General features: G+C 37.6%; 1 protein-coding gene across 1 annotated transcript in view; it reads right to left on the reverse strand.

Annotated features, from left to right (window-relative positions):
* The window catches only part of Hecw1 (HECT, C2 and WW domain containing E3 ubiquitin protein ligase 1), a 140105-nt gene extending 123817 nt beyond the window's left edge, over positions 1-16288 (reverse strand). Inside the window, exons 1-3 of the mRNA XM_027409409.2 lie at positions 15970-16288; positions 10605-10712; positions 4364-4458 (exon numbers count right to left, since the gene is read on the reverse strand). Coding sequence (XP_027265210.1) covers positions 4364-4458; positions 10605-10712; positions 15970-16258 — 492 coding nt within the window. The 5' untranslated portion in view covers positions 16259-16288. The remainder of the gene's footprint in view (positions 1-4363; positions 4459-10604; positions 10713-15969) is intronic.
* Between the last annotated feature and the right edge of the window lie 3217 nt (positions 16289-19505).

The following is a 19505-nucleotide window of genomic DNA, read 5'->3' on the forward strand; positions in this document are numbered from 1 at the left end:
AGGTATGGGAAATTGTGTTAGGGGTTTTAAAGGGTCCTGTTGATAAGCTGCATGCCAAGAGCAGCTAGAGACTGAATCTTCACTCCTAGATGAAATCAGAAAGCAGTGTAGAGGAAGATCTTCTACTCTAGTCCAGTAGACCCTGCAGATGCCTCCACAGAATGGGGAATACAGTATGAAAATCTTCTATCAGGGCATAGCCTTGATAATGCACTCAGGAAGTCTTCAGTGGACAATGGAGTGAGCTGTAGACAGACTACCATATATTGTATTTGAGAAATTGTATACCTAGATAGATTTCTGTCCTTTAATGTATAATCAGAGCTAGTAAGTCATAACATGAGATTTTTAAGAGATATGGGAATTTACTGGGAAATGAGATAAGGCAAGGATGCTGAAAAGAGAAACTTGCCTTCAAAAATCATTTTTGAGAGAAAATAGAAGAAACCATAAAGCATATAATAGGTGCTACCAATAAAATAACAAGCATATTGTAAAACAAAGTGCAGGAGGGAATATGGAAAAACCAGCCATGTGTTCTTCAGACTTAGCAAAACTTAGATGTTTCTCCCCACTGTTCTTGTGTTACTTCATGTCCTGTGTTTATGTCCATTTTGTCCATCTCCCCAGCCTTGCATTGACTCCTTCCCATGCTTGCCAGTTTCAGTCATACTGCTTGTTTTTGCTCACATGTCACCTCCTTTTGAAGCCAACAGAGATGCAGCACTACTTTGTTACACCTTTCCTAACATGCTAGTGTGAGAAGCTTCTTGCTCCAGCCCAGTGAGGTTCAGGTAGTATTATACTGGATGGTACAGTAACTATGAGTTCTCAATTATAAGGCTTACACTTAATTTACATTTACACTAATGTCTATAACCTCCTATCATAACAGGTTCTCATCTATGCTGAAGACTACCAAATAGATGAGAGCCTCCGAACATCAAGAATAAATTGTGGGGATGGGATGGGGGGTCGGTGAGGGGTATAGGACGATGGGAGGGAGAGGGAACTGGGATTGATATGTAAAATAGGATTGTTTCTAAATTAAATAAAATGCATAAAAAGAATAAATTGCAACCTAATTTTATAACAAGGTCCACAATATCTGCCAATGTTACAGATAAGGGAGCTGAAAAAACTAATAAATGTTTAGCATTTGTTACTATTAAAATTAAAGTATTGGTTATACCAAGGGAGTGTTGGATATATTGTTTTCCTTCCTAAAGAACTACAGGTTGATTGTAGTCTCATAACTTAACTCAATGGTATTTTAGACATGGTATAATATCTATAGATAGTAACCCTTCTCCCCAAAATTAATGTACTACCAGCAATAGTTAATGGGAAAGTAGATATTCAAAATTAATTGACAAATAGTTTCAAGAAAACTTAATTACGTTTCCTCATTGAAGCAGTATGCTTAAATTCCCAGATCAGATTCCCAAAGCTTATTTTAATTCAGAACTTCACTGGACTGTGCCAATAGCTGACTTGTGTTGCAAAACTAAAGCTAGGTTTGGTTTCTATTACAACAACATATGCTCAAAGAAACTACTAAGCTGTAGTTAATTGAGAAGGAAGAACATTTGCTTAAATATTTTTCTTGTCTGCTTAACGTGCTAGAAATCAAATGGAGAAATGCAGGAGAAATATCCTTGGAAACTGATCATACTATCAAGAAATAAGGACAAAGACAGCATAGTGACCCTAAAAACTAATTACACATTAAAATACAGTTTGCAGGAAAGTTCCTTCCCAGCACTTCTGCCAGACTTCCACATGCTCAGTTTTAATATAGCAGTGAAAACCCAGGGTTATTCTCTGTTCTCAGCATCGTGTGGGCTCAGGCTTGGACTACTGCATAATTTTGTTGCATTATTCATTGGGAGATGGAATTGATGATAGATCAAAGTACAATTACCACCAAATCCCAAGTTGGTGAATAAATGAGGGTATTTGGGGGGGGGAGGAGGCTGCAGAAGTATGGGTGACAGGTACTATCAGAAGAAATGATGCCTTGACAGCTGCAGCACCAAAAGTCCACCCCATTATGACTGAAATTTCATGAAAGATGGACACCTGTAACACACTGTACAGCATGCAAATGGTTCAACTGGTTGGAGAGTGTCCTTTCAAGGTATTTCCTTTTCTGTTGGTCTGAGATTCAACCTTACCAACTATCTAGATTTCACAGCACTGGAAGATGCTATGCAAGCTATTAGAGAAGAAAAATCAGTCTTACCTAGCTATGAATCCTGAAAACTATGATACTGACTTACCTGAGATGATTTGCCCACTGGTATAATAGTGGCATTAACAGTTGGGACTAACTAACCACTTTCTGATTTGATTTAAGACTCACTCTGCAGGATTCAACCTATACCTGGCATCATTATCAGGCTAATGACCTATGGCCAGACAAGTCATAGGCCGTAGGGGAGATGCTACTGCTAATACTCTGCTAAATGGTCATAGTATTAAACTGATTCATTATTTGCATCCATAGTCAATGTATTGTTCATCCTTCATCTAAGAAGCTTCTATTTGCTGTAGATGGCGATTAACACAGTGAGCCACACTGGTTAAGGTATGGAGAATAAAAGATGACATGATGCTCTGTCCTAAAGAGAATGTGCATCCCGTGGCCCACTCCGTAAAGCTCAGGGATAGTTGTGGAAGAGGGAAAAATGAGTACAAGAGCCTGAGGCAGTGGATAAATACAATGAAACAGTGTCTTCTTGATACATCAGGGCAGCTGCACATATGAACTCACTGTGGTTATGACAGAATATATAATGTCTATGCAAGTCCAAGCCAGATCAGATCTCAGGATGGAGTGAGGAACTGGGCACACCATTTCATCCCAAGCTGTGGAGCTCTCGGCACATGTTAGCTACTGGGATAGGGAGAGTCAGTTTCCTCTAACCCCCGGTAAGTGGACCACTCTAGAGTGGAAAACCAAACATTCAAACATATTTAGACAGCAAAAACTGGCCCTAAACTGGGTGTGGTGGCACATGCTTTTAATTCCTATGAGTGATCTACATAGACAGCCAGAGCTGTATAGATGGACCCTGTCTCAAAATTCCCCAACACAAAAAAGGGAAGGAAGAAAGAAAACAGCAACAAACCTCTCAAAAAACAACAAATAATTCATCTTAAAAGAAAAAAAAGACAAAGTTGTACAGTTGGGTGTGTAGGAAACATAAATGAACTGGGGAAGATGATGAAAATAGGTTGTATGAAGCTCTAGACGAACTAATGAGAAAAAAAAAGAGAAACACTACAAAGATAAAAACCAGCCTGAAAATCAGGAAAAGATAATATACCAACACAGTAGGGAACAAATGTGTGATTTATTTTTATTTATTTTTCTTTTTGGTTTTTCGAGACAGGGTTTCTCTGTGTAGTTTTGGAGCCTATCCTGGCACTCGTTCTGGAGACCACGCTGGCCTCGAACTCACAGAGATCCGCCTGCCTCTACCTCCCGAGTGCTGGGATTAAAGGCGTGCGCCACCAACACCCGGCAAAATGTGTGATTTAAATTCTGGATGTACAGCTGGACTTGGTGGCATACTTCTATGATCTCAGCACATGGGAGACATAGGAAGAATGAGCTCTGTAAATCCGAGGCTATCATTGAGAGGTTGGTTCCAGGACAGTCTGGGCTACACAGTGAGACCCTGTCTCAAAAGAATATAATCAACAATGACAAAAACAAACTACACAAAAAGCAAAACAAACAAAGCCTAATCATGGACTTGGGATTCACTAACAGTGTGGCTTGAGGTACCTCATTTGGATTTACTTTTTAGACTTCACATTTAGTCAAAGAAAGGAGGTGAGATTTTATCTTCTCTATACCTATTATTTCATATGACTGAGATGAATTTGAGGTAATACATTCAAATTAATTCATTTGTAAGTCTAAAAAGAAATTAAAACATCAAAAATATAAGAATTTAAAACAAGTGAATTATAAACTTGTTTCTTAAAGCAACCCTCACACACTGCTAATAAATGCAAACATTTTGCTAAGGGAGATCCAGACACTTGGCATTTTTCTAACATTCGAGTGGCCTATACTGTGAAAACAACAGTTTTTGGTGTCATTCCTTGTCACTAGTCTGAGATGTGAGCCTACGCACATGAGTGTGTGTGTGTGTGTGTGTGTGTGTGTGTGTGTGTGTGTGTGTGTGTGTGTGCATTCTTAATTCATCTATCAATAAATCTTCCTATATGTGAGTTGTAAGCACAGATATGTGCACATGGATAAATGTGTGCATACACACATGAAGAAAACAGAAAAGCAAAGAACCATGTGAGTTGGGTCTGAGCAGGAGGAAAAATAAAGACTTACAGGAGCTGCTGAGTTTTTGACAGTGACACTGGGGGTTGTAGCTCGCAGGGCTCCGCTCACTCCATGGTAGTATTTGAAGCAGATCTTAGTTTCAGCTGGAAGACAAAAATAAATGGAGCTGAATCATTGAGTATATTCTAGGAAGACACAGCCATAGCTCAAAGGGATCTCTCCAGCAATGCAAACCAGTTCTTCTCATGAGCCAGCGTACAACACTTGACAACAATGGTTTACATATAGACTCCTGGCCAGTCTGTTTTTCTAAAACTATGTCATAAAAAATTGTGTGGGCTTTAACATTTAACATTTAATATGTATCCAATTCAAATAAATCCATTACTCAATCATCTTGGCATCAATTCTACTTCACTGGACATTATTAATTTTAAATCTGTAGTTCTCAGATTTTAGGTAGTTTCATTTCTTTGTCATTTCCTGTCATATAATTCAATGCAGTTAATATCTTGATAATTTTAAGAAATACAGAGAGGTTATTAAAATACATAGAGGGAAATCACATTTTATGAACTCCTGTATTTACTAGTGATAACTTTTTTGTGTAGATATAGATGCAGATATATTTATAGATGGTAAGTAGAAAAGATATGCTTTTAGTAAACCCCACTGGCTGTGTTTGAATTTACAGTGTGTGAGACAATGGACAAGTCACATAACTTCCTCTTATCTAAGGAAGTTCCATCGTGTGTAAATGGAACTCACAGTAACATTATCCTGTAAGGTGTTGGTTGAGCAAAGGAAAATACTTAGAGTCCAATTATATGTTCAGGATATGTCAGTGATGGCAGTGATATGGAGGCCAAATCATGCTGTGATTCATTGCTTTCTGACAGTTGATTCCACAGTGGAAACCACATCTTGAAGCAACAGGCCCTTAGTTTAGTTGACAGTGACTGACATTTGAAACTCACTGTTTCACATGATTTTTTTATTGTTAATTGAAAATTTTAGGGGGTTGTGTCTTAGTCTATTACAACCTATTAATTTTGTTTTAGGAGTTTTCAACTTGTAAAGCTGCATAGACTTATAGTTTTTAGACATTCCCTTATTGTTGACATTATTTTTGGAAGTGAAAAACATTTAGCAGACTGTTGTTCAAGTTCAAATGTATAATGCAATAACAATTGATAGTTTCCTGTACAACACATATTCTCCTTTTTTATACTTACTAATAGAATCTTGGGGTTATATTAGATGACAATGTCTTAGCTGGCCATACATTTTAAAGTTTATTTTGGAGATAATATGTGTTGCTTGCTATTGCCATTTTGATGTTTTCCTGGCTTAAAATCAAACTGAAACCTAACTGACACTGGTATAGAAGAAATGGTCATTGCCTTGACCTTCTATTGGCTAGAAAATATGAGTGGTTCTAGGATTCTTTCTTTCTGTGGCCATGCTACTCTCCAAACAGCACTTTACACTTCAACAAACACATAATATCAGATTCTCACCACCTCATAGAACCTCAATGAATGCTGTTAGTTGAACATTATTAATTAAAAATAAACCAAAAATAGAAATGCATTATCAGTATCATTTTATCTACTTGATTATTAGTGAGATTAAACACTTTTTCAGCAATTTTTAATTAGCTCTTTGAGTTTCTAAAAACCCATTAAGTTGACATTGTTAAGACTTCTCATGACCGGAGTAAGACCTGGTTGCTCATAAGCTTTCCCTTCCTGAGTTATTCTTTCCCTTCAGGCACTTATACATCCATTTCAAGCTTTCAGTGGACCATTTAATAGCCTAGTTCCATAATATTATCCAAGATATTTGCAAATTGCTCCATGATAGGTCTACACAGTCAAGTTCAAAAGGAAGGTGTTGCATAGACTGGCAATTACATCATGCAGGGCTCTGGATAAAGCAGAAAGAGCTATGTAGCTCTCTATTCCCCTGTCAGTGCCCTTCAGTACCAGTTACACTGTCTGTGGATTCCAGGGAGATCAGCATGCTGGGAAAAACTTAAACTAAGTTTTATATAGAAGGGAGTAACAGGAATGTGTAGCAGTACCAGTACCTTTCATTCAAGAAAGAAAATTATTTCAATGCCTTTGAGCAAATGGTTGGGGAACCTGATTACAAACTTTTGTTAAATTCTGTAGTCAGATTAGTGCTTACTTTGAACCAAGAACTCATAGAGACCTTCAAAGCATGATATTCTCCCTTTGAAAATATCAATGGCCAAGTTTGTGTATTTTCCCCCATTAGACATGTATTTTAATAATATGTTTCAAAATTTAGAAGCTTGATTACTGGTGGATCTTCCTTTTACTTAGCCTAAATATGTATTGTAGCTTAGGAATAGGATATGCAGGAAAGCTACTAATAAATCCCTAAAAATAAGAATATAATATATTAATTATTTGCTTTATAGCTTTTACAAATTATTTCATTTAAAAAATTACATTATATTTCATATTTACTCTTGTTACACTTAACTTGCCTGTTTAATTTATTACTCAGCTTTGTGAGTATTGGTACTATTTATTTTCATATTTCCTCTGTAATGCAACATCATACCTTTAAAAAGATAGAGTTTTGCATATATAATGATAAGGAGACCAGTGGTGGAATGCATATATAACAATGGTCCCACATGACACCCCCTAATAATGTTGTAGCCATCTTACTTTTGTAAGTTTAATCAACATAATTCACTTGATGGAGTCTCCCAGAATCACATTTCTTAGAGATATTCTAGTTATTAAGCAGTGCCTAACTTCCTGTGACACTACCAACTAATTATGAATTCAGGAAGAGATTCAATGTCCTGGTAGGTCCTAATTCTTCATAGAGAACACATTCTTCCTGTAGCTTAATTGTAAGACTTCTGTAGTTGTCCAAGGGCAAAGAAATTCTTAGAGTTGATCATTATTGCCCTCTCTTAGAAAAATAGCAAGGCCTATAAGAGAGAATATTAGTGGAGTATCAGGTACGTCTTCAGATACTTTGTCAGAGACCTACATTACTTCTGCCTTTGTTTTTCTAAAAATAATGATGATAACTCTATCGTATTTTCTAAATGTAAAGTATCTTCTAAATACAAAGCAGTTCCATTACGTTAGCTTTGTTGTTTATTTGATGTAGAATTATTTATAAACACAGTATGTGTGACATGGTCAGCACATGGATGGCCTTCTTTATGATCAATAGTGCTGACTCAGCACTTCAGGATTGTCTTACTTGTTAGTGTCTAAAGGGTTAATGAAGGTTGTATTCCCGCTCTTCCAGAGAAAGAGATTGACAAACTAAGTGCATAGGTTAACAGTAGTGGCAAAATAGATATGCTTACATTATGGTTGTTTTTATCCATTACATTTTAAAGTTTGATCAGGGGAGACAAGCTTATTCATATTCACAACCTCTTTTTTTTTAACTGTTTGTTGTCACACACATGTGTGTATATATAAAACAAAGCCTAGCAAAATGAATTTCTCATTTCAGTCATGGATAACAGGCAAATATGAGAACATCCACAAAAACTAGGGGGTAAAAACAAATAAATATGCCAAAAAATGTGTTAAATAAAATATAGAACACACAGTTAATTAAGTTTCAGATAAATGAAGAATGTATTTTTAGTGTAAGGGTCACATGAGATATATTAAAAAGATTACTGTTTGTTTATCCCAAATGTAAATTCAGGAAAATAGCCCATGGTTTCCCACACTAAGTCTGGAAACTCTCTCCTGCATACACTGAAATAATAAGGCAACAGAACATAAAACAGGTGGTGAAGATCCAGAATATAAAATTCAGAGACGAGTTCTAGATTTCGGAGTGTTAAAATTTAGATGAGGTTGTTAAAGCTTCTAGACAAAGGTCTGTGAATGACCTCAAGAAGGAGAAAACATCATTAGAATAAAGCAGAGTTCTCAATTAAAAGGGACCAAACATATGAAGAGACAATGCAGTGTGAAAACAATATCAAAGGAAACAACAGGCTGTATACACAGAAACAAAGCAGTGTGAAAACTACACCAAAGGAAACAGCAGGCTGTATACAAAGATGCACAGGGCTTCTAGGTATTGGGAAAAATATAAGGAAATCAGGTAACAAACAAAAAAATGAACAATTCAAGAAATTGGCCTGGTGCCTGGACAGAAGGTTTTTCAAAGGAAGAAAAAAAACTGGATAAGAAATATCTCAAAAATGTTCATTGTCCCTAGGAATTAGGGAAATTCAAATCAAAACAACTTTGACAGCTCATCTTGTCCCAGTTAGAATGACAAACAGCAACAAAACAACTGACAACCAATGCTGGAAGAGATGTGGGGAAAAGCAAACCCTCATTCATTGTTGGTCAGATTGCAAACAGGTCTGGACACTCTGCAAATTAAGTGTGGAGAATCCTGAAAAAGCAAAAATTAAATCTACTATGTAACACAGCTGTATCACTTCTTAGCACATACCCAAAGGACTCTATAGATACTTGTTCAGCCATGTTCTTTGCTGCTCTATTCACAATAGCTAGGAAATGGAAACAACCTAAATGTCTGTCCACTGATGACTGTATAATGAAAGATGTGGTGCATATACACCATGGAATACTATTCAATTGAAAAGAAAGATGAAATATGCAAGAAAATGGACCAAGACAAATATTACATGTTCTCTCTCCCTAGCTCCAAATATTCAAATGTGAGTAAAAACCTGGAGTAACTACAGAAACCAGGGAAGTAAAATGGGGCCATCTCAGGTTGGGGAGAAACAACAGAGAAGGAAATAGTATGGTACTACTGATCTAAAGGTGCACATGTCAAAAATCGGGGGGCTTTAATTAAGGAAAGAGTCTGGATTGGGGAGTGATAGGAACAAGAGGTCTCAGGTTAGGGGAGGATGGCGGGAGAGAGTATTGGGAGAGACAACTGGAATGGGGGGTCATTTCTGGGAAGAACTAGAAACCTAGAGCAAAAGAGACCTCAAGGTGTCCTCCCACCAGTGACACACTTTCTCCAACAAGGTCATACCTCCTAATAGTGCCATCACTTTGGGGACCATTTCCTTTCAAACCATAAAAACTTTGACAAGTGGTGCTATTTATCAGTGAATTAAATGGACAGAACAAAGGCAAAACTGCTGGGGAGGATAGAAAATTAGGGCTGAGGACTAAGCAGCTAGAATTACAGTCTTTTCCATTTTTTGTCGGATTTGCTTTAATAAATGAAAGAATGTCCTCTAAGAGTCACAAATACAAAAAGGAATTTATTTTCATGCTCTACTTCCCTTAACTTGATGATGGGTTAAGTCCATGGTCATGACAATGGGCACTTTAGGTGAGCAGGCTAGGAGTAGCTCTCATTAGGCAAAGCAGCTGTCTCACTTTTACTCATGGGATTTAGAAGCTGTCATTGTTAGCAGGGCTGTCAGATGCCCCCCCTTCCCCTGTATCTTTGATACTGCCTCCTATTGGTAAGTCCTCTGGACAATTTGCTTCTGCAGAGCACAAGGACAAATGCATTCCCCATGCAGAAGAGAAGGATGTGTGGACCAAAGATAGTTTACACATTTTTTTTTTCAGTTACCAAATGTGATACCCACAGAGGAAATACAACTATATGGGGACCTACATAGAAACAACCCTATCATAACTCTGAAAACGATTTAATTCTAAAGAGAGAAGAAAAGTTTAGAAAATATATCAGTAAGATACACAGTACCAACTTTAAATATTCATAATCATCAATAGATAATAAAGAAACTGCCTGATATTAGTCATAATCTGAATCCTGTATAGTTATAGCAAGAGCCAGATACTAGGGGAAAATGTGAAGAATCACCAGCATGCTAGTGCTGTTGATAGTGAGCCTTGAGGAGTGTAGGTCAAGCGAAGGCAAAACCAAAAGGCAGAACACATGTTGAGAAGGTGTGGTCACAGCCACGATGGAGTCAGAGATCACTTAATTGAGCCAAGGTCTGAAAGCCTAAAGGACATGTGCCTAAAGGGTTCCGAATCAAGAGGCTTGTGAGCATGAACCAAGACTTTCACTGGTATTAGAGGAGGGGGTGAATTTGCATGGTTATTTTGCAACTGTCATAGAGATATCTGCTGAAAACCAATGTAAGGTTTTCATTAATCCTGCCTCTGCTTTTACATGGCACCTAAGTGGAGGCACCCTTTGGAGTGGAAGCACTGCAACAGAATAGAAAGAATACAGCTGAATTCTGCTCCAACCATATCTGCTGGACCACAGGAATGGGGCCAGTACTCACACTCCACAAAGTATGAGCTGGCGTCAATCTTCCAGATGATCTGGCCTCTGTGAGAACCGTTGACTCCACGGTTCTTATAATCCAGAAAGTTTTCGGACGAGACTTCACCTATGTGTGCAGAAGGGAAAAGGAGAACAGAGAAACACATCAGCCAACATCAAATTGGGTGCTTTGCTACTGGACTTCTTACCTTCTTTCTTCAGTGGCTTTCTGACACCATTGTCTTTAGAGAGATTGAGAAGTTTTCAGATTCTGCTAACTTACTTGATTGAGATACAGTAGTATCTATCAGCCCAGGAATAGTCCCCACTCCTCAACCAAGTTGAAAACACTCAGACTGGCATTCACAATGCATCCTGAACACACTTGTGCTTCCTCTCTTGCATTCTCCTTGGTCTGTAACAAGAATCCCCCCACTCAAGAGTAGGCACACTCTCTTGTGGGTCAAGACATCTTGTTTCATGTGAAAACATTGTTTTACATTTTCTCCAGTCACTCAAACTTCATAACCGTTCCACTCTTCACCCAGAGCATCAGGAGCTACTTATGTGTCTTGCACTTCTGACAGAAGGTATGAAGCTTGTGTTCATTGCCCACTTCAAGGAGTTTCTGAGTGGGTGGCTGGAAAGGAGATAATCAGTTTCAGCTTGATATGGCAACGAGCTAGGAGGTGCCACAGAGAAAAAGAGCTCTAGTGGAGTTTTTAGGGAATCTAAAATATAGGCTCATATTTCCAAATAGGGGTACTTTGAATTCTTCCTTTCCTACTTGATTCACTTTATTTCCTTCTCTTGTCTTTTGTTCTAGTTCAGATTTCTATCACTATATAATGAATAAAGAACATAAGCACTCATGGCTTATTCTTGATTATAGGGGGTGGTTTTATTTTCAATCTCATTTAGTATAATTTTGGTTACACGTTTGTTATACATAGCTGTTATTATTTTGAGATACATTTTTTCCATTCCTATTTTCTTCAGGACTTTTATCATTAGGGGATGTGTCCTGATCCCTTGATTCAGATAGCTTTTTTCACATTTGTGTTAATTGGTGACAAAATTCTGTAATTTACTTTTTATGTGCCTTTATTGGGCTTTAGTAACAAGGTAATGCTAGCTTTGTAGAGGACATTTGGCTGTGCTCCTTCCCTTTCTATTTTATGGAATGGTTTGTGAAATGTTGGTAAATTAGTTCTTTGGATGCCTGGCAAAATTAGCAATGAAGACATCTGGACCTGGATGTTTTTGGAAGATACGTCTTTTTTTTATTTATTTATTTGTGATTCAACCTCATGGCTTGTTGTAGAGCTGTGGATTTTTATTTCATATTAGTTTAATTTGGGGTAGGTCATATGTGTCTAAACATTCATTCATTTTAAGGATTTTTCCAGTTTAGTAGAATATATATTTTAGACATGTATCATAAAAATATTTTTATTCATATTTGTTGTGGTGTCTCACTTTTGATCTTTAATTATTTATTTGGGTCTTCTTATCCTTTTTTTTAAGTTAATTTTGCTAAGGGTTTATCAATCCTGTGTGCTTTTGAAAGGACCAATTCTTTTCTTGTTTCATTAATTCTTGGCATTGGTTTCTTTGTCTTTTTTTTCATTTCCATTTCTTTAGTATCCTCCCTGATCTTAATTATTTCCTTTCTTCTATTGACTTCATGGTTTTCCAAGGCTCTAAGGTGCAGCATTAAGTTGTTAGAGATTTTTCTGATTTTTTATTTTTAATTTTTTATAGAAATGTGCTGTGTCATTACAAAGAGTCACAAGTAAAAAATATCTCCAAAAGGAAGTTTGGCTAACAACTCCTATTTGCAGAATTTGGGGAAGACAGAGCAAAGTGAATTTTTCTGCTTGCCTGAGGCCGGTGGGAAGGTATAAACAGAACCAATCTAAAAATGGCTAAGATTATCCAAGCCTGAAAATACCTTGGTGAGGTAATATATCTATCTACAGGCAGAGTATCATTCTAAACAATGTCTATGCATTATTGGAACCACATGACCCTTCTTCATACTATCACCCAGAAATAATTGATCTTATTTATTATCTATTTATTGCTGTATCTATCTTATAATAATCATTCTGTAAGAGGAACAAAATGCTATAATGCCATAACAGCAGTAATATTAATGCTATTAACCTCTTGATAGGTTCCTATGGCTCTGGTTAAGGGCAGCATGGGTGACTTTGTAACAGTGTCATTGAGGAGGTCACATCACTTTCTGTGTATAGACATTTTCACCTTCTTACAGAAGAAGAAAATGTTATATGGATGGAAAAGTCTGGAGGTCATATAATGCCAAAATGCATCATAATTTTGGCTCTGCTTCAGCATTGCCCAGCCCTACTAATTTAGAATAACACATTCCTGATGCTTTTTAAAACACCAACATATTTCCATGGTCAATGTGAACTCCCAAAAAGTGGCAGCTTTATGGCTGTGGGAGGGCTGCACCGCATCTCCTCACATGGAAATGACCGGACAGATTAAACAACCATCCCTACCCTTAGGTTTCTAGGTCAAGTTCTGACTTGAGCTTAGACAAGGCACTGCAAATCTGGAAGATGGGTTACTAAGGACACATGAACTATAAACTTTTAAGATTCATGGATAATTTTGGATTGGGAAATTATATTTGAAGTATGATACTATTTAAAGTGTTTCCATTCAACATTAAATAACATCACAATTATAAGTGTGTAGCTGCTATGACAATAACAAATTGTCAGATTAACTTTCTAAAATGATGAGTTACGGTTGTTTTGGCTCAGTCAAAAAATGTCATGTCAACATCAGATCTTACTCATTCAAAGTTCCATGAAACTCAATATGGACAATGGTCTCTTCCTTCGTTTAATACCCCTTTCTCTTCTCTGTGGGGTGAGTTTCTTGCTGCCTTATTTCTTTACCACTTCCTTCATCTTCCTGTTGAGTTTCCCTCTTCCTTTATATTTGTCTCTTGCTCTGGTTGGGACCTTCTAAAGCTTTCTTCCTGCATATAATCTATGATTGACCTTACATATGCACAACTTACATACTCAGTTGAGACTCCTTCTTCCCAGGTAGCTCTAGAATATCTAGCGACTAAAACTAACTAGCACATTTGTCCCTGCTGTGTTTCACACTCAGTAAGTTTCATATTGGGCCTATTGTCGTCTTTAACAGACTCATCTTCCATTTTTTTCTTTAACTTGAAAACGGCATCAATGTTCACAAATGGAGGGAAGATGCTCTGGTAAAGAGTTGGTTTAAGATTATGCGCTTCTGTATGCTCAAATGCAACAAACAATTCCTTTAAGTGATAAACCACACTCTCAGTTACAGCAGAGGTAGGTGGGAGGAGGGTTGTGGCAAAACTGAAGGTTCAGACTTCAAAGGTAATAATGAATGCTTAACTCTAATTAGAGCGCTATTGACTTTTCAAAGTCTAAATTAGAGCTCTATTGACTTTTCGAGGTCTACCTAAGTGGGGTCTTTTGTCAAGACATCAAAAATAGGACTTTAAAGTGAAATATTTGTGTATTTAGTGTTGATAGTCAAATACATAATAAAACACCATGGACTAAAAGTGTATGATTGATGGGCTTTTGTTATTTTTCAATCTCTGTTTTAGGTAGATGTTATTTTATTTGAAAACTTAATTTTAAAATATATTGAATTTTCCTGGTCAGAAGTCATATTTATCTAGTAACTACTACTTGTTGAAAAACATCAAAATGAGGTGTCTTAGTAGTGCAGTAGGGAGCACATCAGTCTCATAACGACATCAAAATGGATATTTCTTCATCTTTATTATGTTTTCGGTTGTGAGCCTAGCCTTTAATGGCTGAGCCATCTCTCCAGCCAGCTTCATATTTCTTATACACACGCACATGCATACAAATATATTATACTGCATAGAACCTTCAAGAGAGTAAAAATATTTTCCTGACTAATTGCTTTCTGACTAATTAGTCAAAATATTTTATCAGAACTAACATTTTATGAGACTAAATATTTAGATAAATATTTTATAAGAAAAAAAATGAACCAAGTTATAAATTGCTCATAATGTGCATTACATCCTGTGATAGCAATGTTGAATCTGGTGGTATGTGTTGGAATGTGTGAAGGCAAACTGCAAGTTTGGAGGTTCTGTTGACATAATGGAGTAACCCCAAATTACATACTGGTCTGTGGATAATCATGTCAATTTGTTCCAGACTGGATTTTTATCATATGTAATAGAGGAAATACTTATTTTTATGTTAATTATCATATTTTCAAGTTTGGAAGGTTTATTTTTAAAACAAATAAAAATGTTGATAATTTTATAAAATTGTTGCCACAATGTCAAATTTATAAGCACAATTTGATTTGTTTGAACAGATTTTAGAAAATTTATATATAATAATCTCTTCATTTTCTTTCAGTTATGGAACTTTCATATTCTGAATAATAAGCAAGTCAACTTTCTCCATATGACAATACAATTCCACCAATGTGTTTTGAGTATAAAGTAGGGATGTTGAAGGAGCTGGAAAAAAGATTGTTTGGGAGAAAAATGTTGAAATTACCTCTTCAGAGATATGGGTACATTGGTTGGGTGCATGGTTCCCTACAAGCATGGAGGATTTAAGGTGGACTTTTGCCATTCACTTAGCTACAAAGGAGGAGTGTTCCTATAGTTGCAAATAATGTTTGTTTTTAATCATGCTTTTTCCCTGAAAGCTTGTGATTTTCTGCTATTAAAAAGCGATGTAAGAGTAGCTTTATTGTATGTCTGTAAAAAAAAGCAAGCACTGGTGGTCTCCAGTATGTTTAGACTGTAGTATAACTCTGCTGATTGTGCATTTTAATTACACTGTAGAGTGAGAGAAGGAGAAATAGTTGCCCCAGGGAAGAACATACCAATTAGTTGTCCAATAGCAAATTATCAGCCTTGAAAACATACATTTAAGTAACATTATATATAGTGAGAAGGTTGTATTCAGAAATATGTATTTTTCATTGAGCTATACATTTTTCCTCCTCCCCTTCCCTGTTCCCCTCTCCCCTTGTACCCTCCCCCTGCCCCCCCCCACTCCCAATTTACTCAGGAGATCTTGTCTTTTTCCCGTTCCTAGGCTGATCCATGTATTTCTCTCTTAGGGTTCTCTTTGTTACCTTGATTCTCTGGGGTTGTGGAGGAGGATAAGGAAGGGGAAATTATGCAATTATATTGTCTCAAAAATAAAAATAGTGAATTATGAATAGGATTCTTTTTGAACTATCAAACCACACACATAAGACCTTCCTTTTCATGGCATACTGCCAGCCTGCCCAGATGAGTGAGTAGCTCCAATGAGCAGAGTCATGGGTGATAATGTACTCACCAATAAGGTACATGCCAATCCAGTCTCCAGCATCCACTTCTTCCTTGATGTCCCAGTGGATCACCAGATCCTGGGAGTGCCCTATAGAATAGTAGGAGCTGCTAACCATGAGTGTAGAGCGGCTGTCTGAAGTGACCAGGTCAGTGTCACTGGTGGAGCGAGGGATGGTGATGCCATCATGGGCGCCATTTCTGATGTCTATGTTGTGGAACTGGTCTGGGTTGTAGCTGTAGCGGAGAGGCTCTTTGCACCTGCGTCGGCTCTGGGAGTTTCTCGATGGAGACGCCATGGCAGCCAGGCCTAAAAACCTGTTCTGGTACAGATTCTGTAGAAGAAAGAAGATATTGGACATGGTCACCAAAAACAAAAACAAAAACAAAATAAAGAGCAACAAAACAAAACCAGCAAGTCTTGTCACATCCTGATAGATATTAAAAGACATGTTGAGGGAAATAAATTGGGAGGGAGTTGCCTTTCAGAGAGATGCGAAAATGACATACAGCATCTTTTTCAGGACAAGGGCCTTTTCTCTGCATTCACACAGGAACAAGAACAAAGACACAAGGCAACTTTCTGTTCATGCCCTCCTGGATCCTCTGCTTCCTCCAGCTCCCTTCAGTCTAATTTATTCTAGAAGGTGTGGCCTGCGGGTAGAAGCCCTGTTCCCAAAGAGGCACCATTTCTTGAGTTCTCTAACATCAGTTTAATTGATTCAAGTTTTATCCTTTTTTAGGGTAAATAATGATTGACTTCATTGACTATTTCAGTCATTCTTGATGGGTTCAATTCCTTTGCACAGCCCAGAATGGTTCCTGCTGGATGAGGTAGTCATTCTCATCCCTTGATTCTATGGTATGTTTCTGGACCTCTAAAATGTCTACTAAAGATTTCTTATTCTGATAATTTTAGAACACCAGAGCTGGTGATCAGAACTGATCTCATAGGACTATCTTCATTCAACTGTAACTGTAGAAAACACTGTAGTTGCTTTTTCTTTGTTAGTGCTTAAAACTACCTAACCTGGAAGGTTGCCATGACTTTAGAGAACCAGAGTTCAGATCTTCAGAACCTACCTTTAAGTGGGGATTCACTTTCAAAACAAGCAAGGGTGACTCTGACTTCATTGATGAATACTAAGATAGGTTTAAAACTTACATTTGGGGAATTTCAACTTAAAGGGTCCATGTTCAGTGACCAATAGCATTTTGTTTTCACAAAAGAAAAGGCCCAGAAAAAGCATTGATTCACCATGTTCAGACTCCAGAGACTATACCTTATCATATACCAATGAAATGACAGCTAATGATATTTTGTCTTCCAACCATAAGGACCAGACCCCAGTGCCAGTCTACCATTCAAATTACATGAATCCTCAGTTTACAGACACCCATTTAAGTGTGCCAATAATATCATGGAGATTGAAAACAATGTTGATTTAAATGAACAGTCAAATGTGCAATTGTGAGTTAGACAACACAGTGATCACAGTACAGCTACTTCTAGCTTTCCAGCTGTGTTATCTCTTGACCACTGGCCTGATAACCCTTCACATCACTATAAGTACTGATGATTAAATTCATTCTGTATAGACCCTAAAGTTGTCCTGTTTGTGACCCTCCAGATTTCTACAGATAATTAAAATTGCAGGCATGGTTCTGTGTAAATACTTTGCACATCAATTTTCAGAACTGAGGCTCCTTTTATAAGGTTTGATATTAGGGAGGATATATTTTATTGAGGAAGCTGAGGGTTTCACTTTTTTTTTCTTGTTTGTAACCATTTTCTTCTTTTCATGTGTGTGTGTGTATGCATGCATGTCTGTGTATAATGTATGTACATGCATATATATGCATGTTTGCATGTATCTGGGTGCATTTGTGAACAGGTGTGTGCATATGTGTAGAGGCCTAGTGCTTGTGTTGGTAATCTTGGATCACTCTTCCACTTTATTCAAATCAGGGTTTATCAATCAACCCCGGCGCTTGCCAATATGGCCAGTTTGCTCCAGGGTTTGCCTCGCTTTTTGCCTTTAGAGGTTGAAATTACAAGTAAGTGATGTTAGGTAGGTTCTGAAGATCTGAACTCTGGTTCTCTTTCTTGCATGGTAAGCACTTTAGCTACTGAGCAATCTCTTCAGACCAGAGACAGTTGTGAGTGTTTACTTTGATTAATCCACTGATTACTTAATTTTTACTTGAGAAACTAGGAGTCAGTCACATCTCTTACAGGCAGACAGAGAAAGAAGGGGCTGCAAATAATTTAAATGACAAGCCTCTGGGCTTCTTCCTTTTCTCAGATCTGACTGACCTGCCCAGCCTGGTCATATATGTTCAAGGTCAGTACTGAACATAGCTACCTGAAACTGTGTGCCTATTAACTCTCTTTTCTTTGTTTACATGGATCAGTCCAAAATTAGGGGAGGAGGCCCCATCCCAAGTCACCAAAATCATCAAAAGTCTGCAGCTCTCTTAGAAAAAAATGGATTTCAGTTCCAAGCCCCCCTGCTCTTCCAGGACTCTCTCTCTGTCTCTGTCTCTGTCTGTCTCTGTCTGTCTCTGTCTGTCTCTCTCTCTCTGTCTCTCTCTCTCTGTCTCTCTCTCTCTCTCTCTCTCTCTCTCTCTGTGTGTGTGTGTGTGTGTGTGTGTGTGTGTACTTGTAACAAGGTTTGTTAATGTTCCTGTCTGTTATGTGAGATTTCCCTGCATTTTCATTCTTTACCTGACAGAAAAAATAAACCTGATCAAGAATCCTAGATGGTAACATTTTCATATGAATGTTGAGCGGGTCCTTAAAAGATTTTTAACACATTTCTCTTTTGCTGCAGATGTAAATTCTGCTATCATTTTATAGAATTCATTGAAGAATAAGCACTATTCTTACAATTGTCAAATTACACAAGTGATAGTGGTTTACATGGTGAGAATAAAGACATGGATGGAAACACTAATGAAATAAGATTCTTTGCTGGTTAACACTGGGTTGCAATATTGCATTTTCCTGGAATAAGAGAGACAACCTATGACTAGCACCTCGACAGGAATCCATTATATGTTTAAAGGGAAATCTGGCACTAGGGAAATGTCCAGAGATATACAAGGATGACCCCAACTAAGAATCTAAGCAATAGGGGAGAGGCCATCTTAAGTGCCCTTCCCCTGTAATGAGATTCATGGCTACCTTATATGCCATCCTAGAGCCTTCATCCAGCAGCTGGTGGAAGTAGAAGCAGACACCACCCACAGCTAAGCACTGAGCCAAATTCCTGGAATCCAGTTATAGAGAGGGAGGAGTGATGAGCAAAGGGGTTAAGACCATGCTGGGAAAACACACAGAAATAGCTGACCTGAACAAAGAGGAGCTCATAGACCCCAGACTGACAGCTTGGAAACCAGCACAGGACAAAACCAGGCACCCTGCACATGGGTGACAGTTAGGAGGCCTGGGCAGTCTATGGGGCCCCTGGTAATGGAACAGCATTTATAACTAGTGTACGAATGGACATTGGGAGTCTACTCCCCATAGAGGGATACTCTCTG

This window comes from Cricetulus griseus, chromosome 3, assembly GCF_003668045.3.
Source record: "Cricetulus griseus strain 17A/GY chromosome 3, alternate assembly CriGri-PICRH-1.0, whole genome shotgun sequence".
Classification (NCBI taxonomy): Eukaryota; Metazoa; Chordata; class Mammalia; order Rodentia; family Cricetidae; genus Cricetulus; species Cricetulus griseus.